Source organism: Nematostella vectensis, chromosome 3 (assembly GCF_932526225.1).
Source record: "Nematostella vectensis chromosome 3, jaNemVect1.1, whole genome shotgun sequence".
Classification (NCBI taxonomy): Eukaryota; Metazoa; Cnidaria; class Anthozoa; order Actiniaria; family Edwardsiidae; genus Nematostella; species Nematostella vectensis.
Window position 1 is genome coordinate 12962571 of NC_064036.1, and position 12045 is coordinate 12974615.

The window sequence follows — 12045 nt, forward strand, 5'->3', positions numbered from 1 at the left end:
TACCTATTGATATGGCTAAAAGGGGACTCATGAATGATGTACCAATTGATATGGCTAAAAGGGGACTCCTGAATGGTGTACCAATTGATATGGCTAAAAGGGGACTCCTGAATGGTGTACCAGTTGATATGGCTAAAAGTGGACTCCTGAATGATGTACCAATTGATATGGCTAAAAGGGGACTCATGAATGGTGTACCAATTGATATGGCTAAAAGGGGACTCATGAATGGTGTACCAATTGATATGGCTAAAAGGGGACTCATGAATGGTGTACCAATTGATATGGCGAAAAGGAGACTCCTGAATGGTGTACCAATTGATATGGCTAAAAGGGGACTCCTGAATGGTGTACCAATTGATATGGCTAAAAGGGGACTCCTGAATGGTGTACCAATTGATATGGCTAAAAGGGGACTCCTGAATGGTGTACCAATTTATACGGCTAAAAGGAGACTCCTGAATGGTGTACCAATTGATATGGCTAAAAGGGGACTCATGAATGGTGTACCAATCGATATGGCTAAAAGGAGACTCCTGAATGGTGTACCAATTGATATGGCGAAAAGGAGACTCCTGAATGGTGTACCAATTGATATGGCTAAAAGGGGACTCCTGAATGGTGTACCAATTGATATGGCTAAAAGGGGACTCCTGAATGGTGTACCCATTGATATGGCTAAAAGGGGACTCCTGAATGGTGTACCAATTGATATGGTTAAAAGGGGACTCCTGAATGGTGTACCCATGGATATGGCTATAGAGGGGACTCATGAATGTGTACCCATGGATAGGGGCTAGAAAGGGACGCCTTAATGATGTACCCATGGATAGGAACTAAAAGGGGACCCCTAAATGATGTATCCAAGGACAGGAGCAAGAGGGGGACCACTGGATGTTGTACCCAAGGATAGGGGCTTTGTTTCAAATTGTTACACAGGTTTAGTTTATTATGCTCTATGGGTTATCTACTTAAAAAATACAATTTTTCAATTGATAGATACATAAAAACCCATTGATGCTGATTGATTCCATTTATTCTACAAGACCAGTTATATTTTTCTCTACAAATTCATTTGTTTTTCCCTATTTCATCTTGACTTTCATCTCCAGTGCACCACAGGGAGCCCAGAAGTACCAGGTGACATCCATGTAAAGCAAGCGAGCTAGCTATTGTGGATGGATAAGTGTTCCAGCACAGTTCAATCACTCCTAGTATCAAGATCCTGAAATAGACAGTGAGAAATTAGCTTTCTCTACATATTAGAGATGTCCATTAGATAGCTATTTTAGGCAGGTCAAAAGAGAAGCATGCAATCTGCCTAAAAGCGGCTGCATGGGAGGCACTGGGATAGCTGACATGAAAGCCCTGCATACACATATTTTGGCTTTTTAAGATACTTTTTCCTTGATCACCCTTGTGCTATGTATGAGCTCAGGGACGAAAAGCTGAAATTTCAATGACACTTACAAAATGTATCATTTGATATTTTGTTCGCTATTACTAACTAAATACTAATAAATTTGCCTTTTTGATGTGAAATTGGCTTCATGTCATGTTTTTCGGTCATGTCACCTGGATGGTTATTGATTCCGCATGACTTTGACTGGAGATTTAAGATTTTGGAGATTGCCAAAATAACACTAAAATCACTCTTAACTGTGCAACTGCCCCTTTAACGGTTAACAGGTATAAAAATTGCTATCTACATTGGAGCCTGAGTACCATCGTTACCATTAATGCACCTCAGTAGGGGATTTAGGGGGAGGGTTTAGGGGGTTACCCCCCCCCCCTTGGGCTGCCAGAAAGCCATGTGTAACAAAAAAATACCCTCCCCTTTTGTTACTGAGCCAAACCCCCCCTTAAGTGAAAATCTAGATCCGCCCCTGCACCTCCTGAAGAGAGTGGGCTGCATAAAAGAGCTACTTGGGATGCCTGTGTGACCGGGTGGTATTTTGGGTTATTTTAGATTTTGCAAATATTTTAAGTAAGCAATTTTTGGATTGCAATTATAATTGTTTTGCATATTTTACGGATTGTTTCTCAAATGTGTTTCTAATTCGATCCGTACACTGTTTTTTTATCATGATAAAAAGATGTTTGTTTGTCTTGTTAGTAAGCACAGAAAAGCAGGGGTGGATGTGACCCCATGAAAAAACAATCAAAGTACAAAAAGAACATTGATTTAATGTACATGTTTACAAATTCCTTTAGATTAGTATCAATAGCTTGATGTTGATAATTGACTTAAGTTAGCATCCTTTACCATTTCCCAGGAAGATCAGTATCTAAATTTGACAGGACAATGGACGCTGAGTACTTTGAGCTGTAGTAAATGTTAGTTATTACAGTATCTGTTAGTTTAGTACCCTTGAGCAAAGGAGACGCATTGCTTGCGAGGCGTGATGCGGGAGCGAGACATGCAGTTGCTCAGGGAAGACAGTCAGCAGAGATAAGCTACAAGCTTAGAGCACTGTCCGTACGGGCCTGTCATGCCAGTTGTGTTCAGTTTGATTTACCGGTTGTAAGTACCTTGTTTACAAAACTAGCCTTTGGTTTAGGTTACTTTCTCTCGGGATTTGACTATGTTTGTTGTCACTTAAAATTTATTATTTAATTTGTTAATAAATCCTTGTAACTCCATGCCTTGCATCATGTATTCGTTCTCATGTTGCCTTTCGCGCAATTGTTTTCGTTTCATTCCATTTATTTTTGCCTACTTTATGTCTGGTGTCAGAACCAGATAGTTTTCCTTTCAGTAATGCATTTGTTTCTACATTTTTCTTAACAGCACGGTTAATGTCAAGTTCCGACGGTTACACTTGCTTGCTCTAACTACAGTGATAATGCTTAGACCTCACATTCATGAAAAATGTCTGTATCCATTTTGACAAGCCAGATGGCCAGTAGCCGGGGAGGTTCGTTTGCCCATTTAGCGGACCATTTTCTCATAGGTAGCTCGGCCTAGCTCGCAGTGGTTCTCAATTTTCTTTTGTTAGAGCGGACCTTCCAGTCGAGTGGGGTGGTTCTTCCTAACCCCCTGAACCCACCCCCCCTCCCCTCCTGGCTACGGGCCTGGCCAGTCACATTTAAAGCCTGCATATATGATCATGTCTTACAATGTTAAAATTTTTTAGATTTGTATATGTTGCGTCTCAAGTTGGCCCAGAGGAAGCCTCGTCCCCACTAAATGGGCTTACTGCATTGTTACCTGGCAGACGTCCAAAGTCTTGTTGTCCACAGTAAGTAGGGAATTGTGTGAAAATACCAAACATAGAACTGGTAATGTAATGACCGTGAGAACACCATGCCAAGGAAATTTGATGTGAAAAGAATGGTTACCAGCTGTAAATTAAATTAAGGAATCAAGACCAATGCCCATTTTTCTTATTTTAAAGAGTACTATAATTTGATAACAAACTCGTGAAATTTTTGGATGTAGAATGAGATATGTTCAAGCATTCCAATACACATTCATTTTCTTAGTTAGATTCTTTCTAAGAACATGCAGAACAATCCAGTCCTGAATCTCTGTTATTTCTCCCGATGAAAACATAACATTCTCATGTATTTTGCTGTGGTGGAGTGAGATTAAGGCTGCATACCAAGAGATCGAGACTCCCACAACTTAACTAGTGTTGGCATGTAAAATTCAACTAATAAAAAGGATATTTGTTGATGATATCTTTTGGCATTTGTATGGCGTCTTGAAAAACACAAGAAATCTATCAGATGACCTGGAAGAAAAATAGATTTATCATCACTATCTCTAATTGATATTATCATCATCGTCATTATCATCATTGTAATATATTCGGATGGGCTCCCTGTGTTGTACACCATATTTGGAATGCCTCGTGGGCATGTCGGGGGTTTGTTCAGAAATAAATGGAGTTCAGTTGTTGTGTTCAACGAGCTGTCTATTTCTTCGTGATGTTTTAGTCCCGAAAACATTACAATCATCATCATCACTACCACCTCCATAATCACCTTTTTTGATTATTATTAAAATAATAATAATAATAACAGCAACAACAACAACAACAACAACAACAACAACAACAACAACAACAACAACAACAACAACAACAATAGTTTATTACAACACTCTTGCAGACAAAAGTCTGAAATACAGTGTAGGTTCAAGTACAACATTACACAACATTACTGAAATCGCACACCAATTATTGAACCTGTCAGTACGCATGTGACCAGACCGAAGTGAGTAGCTATGGTTGACTTGTGTACCTTTAGGAAAGATTTAGATCAGAGGAGGCATTAGGGACCTTAAGCAACGACGACGGCAAAGTGGACAACAATGGCAGAAATCAATAGAATTTGATTCAGAATTCAATATTAGCATGTGGAAATGCGTTCTGTCTGATACATTTCAGCTGTTTTCCATAAAACCACAACACGAAAACTCCAAGTTTCACGGTCAATTGAGGATGCGGATGTTTGCACTGTAAATTCCACTAACTAGGTTTTCTACTGTAGAAAGAAGGTCCTTAGTTTATTTTTATCGGTCTCTGACTATAATGTTTTGCTTATTCCATTGCAATTGAATGCCACGCATGAAAACATATTTTTTAATTACGTTGTCCTAGCCGTCATCGTCGTCTTCATTACTTAAAGTCCCTAATATTCACTTTTGTGGCGAAACGCTTACAGAGGCTATCACGGCCAGCAGATAAGGACAAGAGCCCTGCATTGGCAAAGGCTGTGCAATAATCACTCTGCAGGAAAATAATGCGTATCGCTCTCCTCTGAACTGCTTCCAGCAAATCTGATAGGAAAACTGGTAGACCTGCCCACACTGGTGCTGCATATTTTAGTATCAACCTAATCAACACACATTATAATAATATTAACCTTTTTATAGCGCCTCATCAATAATTATATTATATATGCGGACTAAGTCATTAGAATGGGCACCAGATTTTTTTAGTGATCTTAAGGCATATAACCGTTTGCTAGCCTTCTTAATCACATACTCTACATGCATGGTCCATGTGAGGTCATCTTCATTATTGTTGTTGTTGTTATTATTATAATACACTATACAAGTATAAAATACACGGCTTACGACACATGATAAAGAAGAGGTTTGGCTAAAAATACATTTACTTGGCTTACCCTCTCCATTTGTATAAATAGAAACAGAATAATGTGAGAAGGTGGAGCAAGAGTAGAGCAGCGTGGAAATATCTGTTCAGGAAGAGCCACTCAGGGAGAAACCTCCAGTTGACGGTCCAGATGAAGAAGAACTGACGACCAAGGTTAAAAGACCGGGAAATATACCCAACAGGGTTGTCCATGAGGAATGGCAATCCAAGCAACACCTGAAAAATTAGCAAGAAACCATGAGTCAGTACAAACTCTTATTAATGATAGCAGGGATTTGTGGCATCCAAAACAACACTCCATCACACAGCATCATGTGACTTATTAGCGTTGGCTTCCCTACTTTCCACTTCACCATGTTACTAATGGGAGCAGTAATCAACTCACTTGTGGTACCCCACATATTGCAAGCTTAGGAATAGTTCTCCAAGCACCAAACTTCTTCAGAAGTAAGAATAGCAATCCGGGGGCAAACAGCAAAACGTTCATCTTTACACTTACTCCAAAGCTGAAACAAAAGAAAGGGACACCATTTACATACATCAGAAAACGCTCAAGCGGTCAGCCAAGAGAGTACTATTTCCCCATCTGGTCACATTCTAACACTGCCTTAAGACCATGATATAAGAGAGAAGCAAGTGCTAAGGTAGTGAGCTGGTAATGCCCACAAACATGGAAGACATTTATGAAGTTGAAAAGACACAAAGATTCCCTAAACATACCCACTATATATAGTTGGGGAACGTGTGGGGGGGACTTCGATAAAAACAGACGGGGGTGTTGTCAGCAAAATCAATTTTAACCCTAAGGGATAGCACTTTGGGTGTGGTCAACAGAAATTCTTACCCATAAAAGATGGCAAATTGGGTGTGGTCTACAGAACTTTCGCCCTAAGGGATATTAGAATTGGAAAAGCCATTAACCACCCCCTAGGGAATAGCAATTTGTTAAGTTTTATACCCTAAGGCTAAGTTCAAACGTTGTATTATTCATGAGCCGAATTCAATGCAAATATGTGCAAATAAAATTTACATTTATTTACATTGAATATGGCTCTTGGATAATATGACATTTGAACTTAGCCTAAGAGAAAGGACGATCACCCCTGTCTACTTTTCTGGAGAGTCGAGAGTTGGGAGGTGCTAAGTGTTGCAAAATGTACGCCTGCCCCTGGAAAAGGCAAGCTGGAATTCTGCTATTATTTCAGGTAACCCAAGTGAGAATAGCTCAGTGAGACTTCCAGTTCCCCTTCTCAAGTTGTAAAAACCTGACTCTCTAGCAGAAAGTTTTATCTATCCCATCACACTACTCATCATGTAAACTGCATGGATCAGTCTGTTTCTATACTGGCAGGTCTTCAAGTGTAAAATATATCTAATCAGTCTCAAGATGTTAATTTGCTCAGTGCAATCAAAATTTATGTTTTACTCTCTAACATTTGGAATCAATCACACCAAACACTGGTGATCACCTCTTGATTCCAGACATTTTCAGGAAAAGCTTGTCCTGCTTTTCAAATCTTCCCCAACCTTACCTAAAGAGCAGACAACCCAAATTCCAATTATTTGCCAAGAAAGCATTAACTGAACAGTAAAGGAAGATCATTGCAACAGGATCATTGAAAAGCCGGAGGATGAATATGGAGTGGATTCTGTATGAAGCACAGCACATGAAGAAGAACACATATGGGGGAACCTAAGAAACATAAAGCCAAAAATACAAATGAGCAAGGCCAAGGACACCAATAAAATATCTTAGGCAATCACTTGGCTTTTATGTTGGTCACCAATTTATAACCTTATGATCACACCAATTTGATTTTTGTGCATCTCACTAACCTTTTTTGTTTTGTTGTAGATGGAGAAGACACTAATCAATGTAAGGAGGTAGAGAGCAGCAAAGAGATACTGGGCCATCCGTATGTTTGTGCCTTTGCTGGTGAGGTGATACAATCCACTGAAGATGTACACAAACCCAGCTGGATACCTGTCACGGAAAGATTATATTATGTAGCATAATCATTGTACCTATCAGATACTTGTTTGATTTCCCTGGGTTTTTTTTGTCTAGAATTAGGGTTCTCTAAGAAAATCATCAACTAATTATTCTCTTATTATGATCCTCATATTGCTTTTTAGTAACTTTGATCAGTTGCATACCCTGACAATCCTTGATTAAAAGAAAAAAACCCTTTTTTGCTGACAAAGGGGCAAGGGTGTACACATTCACCTCCCCCTTTAAGGGTAAATATACCTACACAAGAGGTCCAGTAGTACCTTGTAGTTTGGTGTAGTCATATGTTCCATTTAAGAATCCTTCACCTCCCCCTTTAAGGGAAAATATACCTACACAAGAGGTCCAGTAGTACCTTGTAGTTTGGTGTAGTCATATGTTCCATTTAAGAATCCTTCACCTCCCCCTTTAAGGGAAAATATACCTACACAAGAGGTCCAGTAGTACCTTGTAGTTTGGTGTAGTCATATGTTCCATTTAAGAATCCTTCACCTCCCCCTTTAAGGGAAAATATACCTACACAAGAGGTCCAGTAGTACCTTGTAGTTTGGTGTAGTCATATGTTCCATTTAAGAATCCTTCACCTCCCCCTTTAAGGGAAAATATACCTACACAAGAGGTCCAGTAGTACCTTGTAGTTTGGTGTAGTCATATGTTCCATTTAAGAATCCTTCACCTCCCCCTTTAAGGGAAAATATACCTACACAAGAGGTCCAGTAGTACCTTGTAGTTTGGTGTAGTCATATGTTCCATTTAGGAATCCTTCACCTCCCCCTTTAAGGGAAAATATACCTACACAAGAGGTCCAGTAGTACCTTGTAGTTTGGTGTAGTCATATGTTCCATTTAAGAATCCTTCACCTCCCCCTTTAAGGGAAAATATACCTACACAAGAGGTCCAGTAGTACCTTGTAGTTTGGTGTAGTCATATGTTCCATTTAAGAATCCTTCACCTCCCCCTTTAAGGGTAAATATACCTACACAAGAGGTCCAGTAGTACCTTGTAGTTTGGTGTAGTCATATGTTCCATTTAAGAATCCTTCACCTCCCCCTTTAAGGGTAAATATACCTACACAAGAGGTCCAGTAGTACCTTGTAGTTTGGTGTAGTCATATGTTCCATTTAAGAATCCTTCACCTCCCCCTTTAAGGGTAAATATACCTACACAAGAGGTCCAGTAGTACCTTGTAGTTTGGTGTAGTCATATGTTCCATTTAGGAATCCTTCACCTCCCCCTTTAAGGGTAAATATACCTACACAAGAGGTCCAGTAGTACCTTGTAGTTTGGTGTAGTCATATGTTCCATTTAAGAATCCTTCACCTCCCCCTTTAAGGGTAAATATACCTACACAAGAGGTCCAGTAGTACCTTGTAGTTTGGTGTAGTCATATGTTCCATTTAAGAATCCTTCACCTCCCCCTTTAAGGGTAAATATACCTACACAAGAGGTCCAGTAGTACCTTGTAGTTTGGTGTAGTCATATGTTCCATTTAAGAATCCTTCACCTCCCTCTTTAAGGGTAAATATACCTACACAAGAGGTCCAGTAGTACCTTGTAGTTTGGTGTAGTCATATGTTCCATTTAGGAATCCTTCACCTCCCCCTTTAAGGGTAAATATACCTACACAAGAGGTCCAGTAGCACCTTGTAGTTTGGTGTAGTCATATGTTCCATTTAGGAATCCTTCCACCTCTGACATATAGGCCTCCCAGTCTATTTCCGTGTCTGCTCTCATACAACAAATTTTAATTAAAACCGCAGAAATAACCAAACAACAACAATCTCTTTAAAATGAAGATTAAAAAAAATATATCACTGTTACATATCGAATTATAGTATAAGAGGATTACAGCAGGTGGGTACCCAGGGTTACCCAGGAGGTGTGCACTCACAGGTATTGGCCCTGTTTGATCCAGTGGGGTGAGGGGTTGGGCGGTATACAATGGGATATACAACAATTGCATAAAGAATACGAAGCGTTGCGTGACAGACACATAGGACAGCTGGGCTACAGCTGAGACTACATAAAGAGCAGCTCATGCGCAAGACGTGTGAAAAATATACTTGTCATTTTTTAGTGACTGTTATCTTCATAGTTATTGGTACAAATGTACTCGCTTGAGTGTACTGGCTTTGAAAGATAAGAGGGGGCATGAGGATACTGTGGGGGGGCCTCAAGAGATTTCCAAGGTCTAAAGGGGGGGGGGGGCGTCGAAAGTGGTTGGATCAACTTGTCTCAGTTTGGGGGCAGTTATTTGGTATGCACAATCCAGGAGTCCAGGATACATATTAAGCCACTTTTTATCAATGCAATACAAACCTGTATACATACTAAATACATCTTTTTATGGTTTCCACTATATAATATTATAAAGTGCTTATGTTACATATCTAAAATATAAACAAAGCTTTTTAATGGTATACTGTAAGCGCTCATTCTTCATCATGGAAAATTTTGTTCCTCCTGAAGAGGGGGTCTATCCAGGACCCAAAACGATCTCCAAAAGTCCCCCAACTGATCCCGGGACCCAAAACGATCCCCAAGAGTCCCTAAAATGAACCCCAAGGAATTGCAGTAATGGACAACAAAAGGAATGTGTATGGATTGGCTTTCAGTTTTAAAAACATATGAAACATTTAGCTTTATTTGTGTTGTTAAAGCCACATTGTCACCAGTTTACTTCCGGGCGAGTATGTAACAATCTTCGATAATTTTTTACGGAAAACGCGAAAAATATTTTAAAAAATTGAAAGCATTGAGTTTATTGGAAGTTTCTTTGAAGATGTGATTGATAATTTAGAGTGGATGGCCTGTTTAATATCTCGGATTTAAATAGATTCTTTTGTATTTTAACGGTTGAGGTTTCCGTCGGACCTTCAGAAGTAAACTGGTGACAATGTGGCTTTTAAAAGGAAATTTACATTAACTAAAACTATAGTATTAAGATTTTAATATACGACTGTGGGGGAAATACAGTGGTTGAGTCAGAAATTGGGGTCAACTAACAATTCCTGTAATAGTAATTTAAAGAACCTGGCGTGGATAAATCATTTTTACATAACAAGCCATAAAACAAAGGATAGGACATGCTGCTTTTCATAGGAAGCAAAATGTGTTAAGGTTATTTTTTTGTGCATGTTGGTGAATGAAATACCTATTATATCATGAGATCATGCCAGAGTGTACGCACGACTACATGAGGAAATTCAAAACTCACATAATATTGCTTTCAACAAAAGCCACATCCTCTAAATATTTTGCATCGGTAGTAGAAGGGTTGTTCGAGTGTATTAGTCCGTGGGCCAGAAAGTGAAACCCCCCCCCCCCTTGGAGATTTTGGGAAACATATATCATCTGAAAGTCCTTTCCATAGTGATTCCAAAAATATATGTTTACGCTTCAAAAAGCTCTGGGTGTGGCCGTACAGCGTGGTTGTATATTCCAGTAAAAAACCACAGGGTACCCACGTCGGATTTTTTCGAAAATAATTGTTTCACTGAACTAAGATTTAGAAAAAGAAAGCCAAACATTACATTCTTGCATCTTAAGGTCCATTTTATTTAATTTAGTGAAACATCTGCTAAAAAAGAGCCTGGGAAGGTTTTGGGGGTACCACAGGGTACCCACACCCTCAAATTTGTAAAACAATTAAAACGGCTTGAAATTTGAAAAAAACAATGAAATGTTGTGCACTTATCTTTTTCAATTTATTCTGTTTCAATCTATATTACTCAGTGTGCTTTTGTCATTTCATCTTCTCGGCCAAACTGGCTGCCTAAATATAATGTGTTGGTAAAAATTTGCTCGTGTAAACAAGGATTTTGTGGTGTTTGGTTGTCAAATGAATATTAATTTTTAGGGGTGATGTTTACCGGAAATGAGATTTCTAGTGTCAGAGTCATGTGTCAGAACCGCAAAATGTTGATGGAAGGTCGAAAGTTTGGTTGATCTGAGCAAAGCTGTGCTATGATTATGCTGTATTCCTTTTAGTAGCAATTTAAAGTTGTGTATTTGTTTTGGACTCTGTTTATGAGTTTAATGCCGGGCAATAGAAGTATTGTATTGGAATTTAATATTTTAAAATCACGTTGTTTAGAAATTTAGTCGCTGTTAACCCTAAATTATGCTTCAAGAATTGCAAGTATTTCTTCTGCTTTCCCTTTGTCCATTACCGCAATTCCTTTGGGTTGATTTCGGGGACTCCTCGGTATCATTTTGGGTCCCAGGATCGTTTGGGGTACTTTTGGGGATCATTTCAGGTCCTGGGATCCCCCTTGGGATGATAATGAACTTTCCCTAAAGCCTTTTTATCAGAGATGACTTGTTGACTTAATTGTCAGAGTTTGCATCCCGAGGAGTAGGGGTATTTGACTGCAGTTTTGTCCCGAGGGGGTGGGGCTTTTCTCTGTTTTTTTTTACAGCGTCAAAGTCTACTCCCCCACCCTTCCCCGAAACCATGGGGGCGGGGGTTACAATTGATGAGTGCATACTACTTCAATTTGTTGGCTATACAGAAATGAAACTCGATGTGTTGGAAATACTAATTATACAGACAGATATTGATGTTAACTCAATAAAGAAGATTCGAATTTTCTCTTATAACTTTGAACTACACGCGGATGGAATCTCCGCGGAGTTATAAGTAAGGACTTACTTACATTTGATCTTCCAAATCACCGCAATATTGACAACAACTTCAGCAAGCAGAAGCAGAAGCGCTATTATCCATGTCTTTTCTGGATCAACAAGGAGTGATTTGCACCAAATAATCCATGATTTAACATCAAAAGTCGTGTTCTTGAGCCTAGCTTTCTTTTTCAGTGCCGCCATTTTTGGAGTTTCCCCCAATGTTCTTCAATAAGAGCTCGTTCTCAAAGCTAATTGGTCACATTGAATTCGGAATACTTT

The 12045-nt window shown here is 39.2% G+C and overlaps 1 protein-coding gene across 2 annotated transcripts; it reads right to left on the minus strand.

Annotated features, from left to right (window-relative positions):
- Positions 1-1018: 1018 nt before the first annotated feature.
- Positions 1019-12000, minus strand: LOC5518637 (dol-P-Man:Man(5)GlcNAc(2)-PP-Dol alpha-1,3-mannosyltransferase). 2 transcript variants are annotated; one of them, XM_032363452.2, is made up of 9 exons: positions 11796-12000; positions 8762-8861; positions 6963-7110; positions 6659-6819; positions 5512-5632; positions 5137-5342; positions 3673-3737; positions 3212-3347; positions 1019-1225 (listed from the first exon to the last, which is right to left on the minus strand). In XM_032363452.2, the coding sequence occupies exons 1-9, from the start codon at positions 11965-11967 to the stop codon at positions 1072-1074; spliced, it is 1263 nt and encodes a 420-aa protein (XP_032219343.1). In that variant the 5' UTR covers positions 11968-12000; the 3' UTR covers positions 1019-1071. The 2 variants fall into 2 exon arrangements, with proteins under 2 accessions (XP_032219343.1, XP_032219344.1); XM_032363453.2 differs by having other exon boundaries at positions 8758-8861; positions 11796-11935.
- Positions 12001-12045: the final 45 nt, after the last annotated feature.

Excerpts from the sequence above, each read along its gene's own strand:
- LOC5518637 (XM_032363452.2), bottom strand. The coding sequence starts at position 11,967 with ATGGCGGCACTGAAAAAGAAAGCTAGGCTCAAGAACACGACTTTTGAT. Across the intron at positions 7,111-8,761 it reads GGTGCTACTGGACCTCTTGT|GTATCCAGCTGGGTTTGTGT; the intron begins GTAGGTATATTT and ends TTTCCGTGACAG. Across the intron at positions 5,343-5,511 it reads CAATATGTGGGGTACCACAA|GTGTTGCTTGGATTGCCATT; the intron begins GTGAGTTGATTA and ends CTAATTTTTCAG.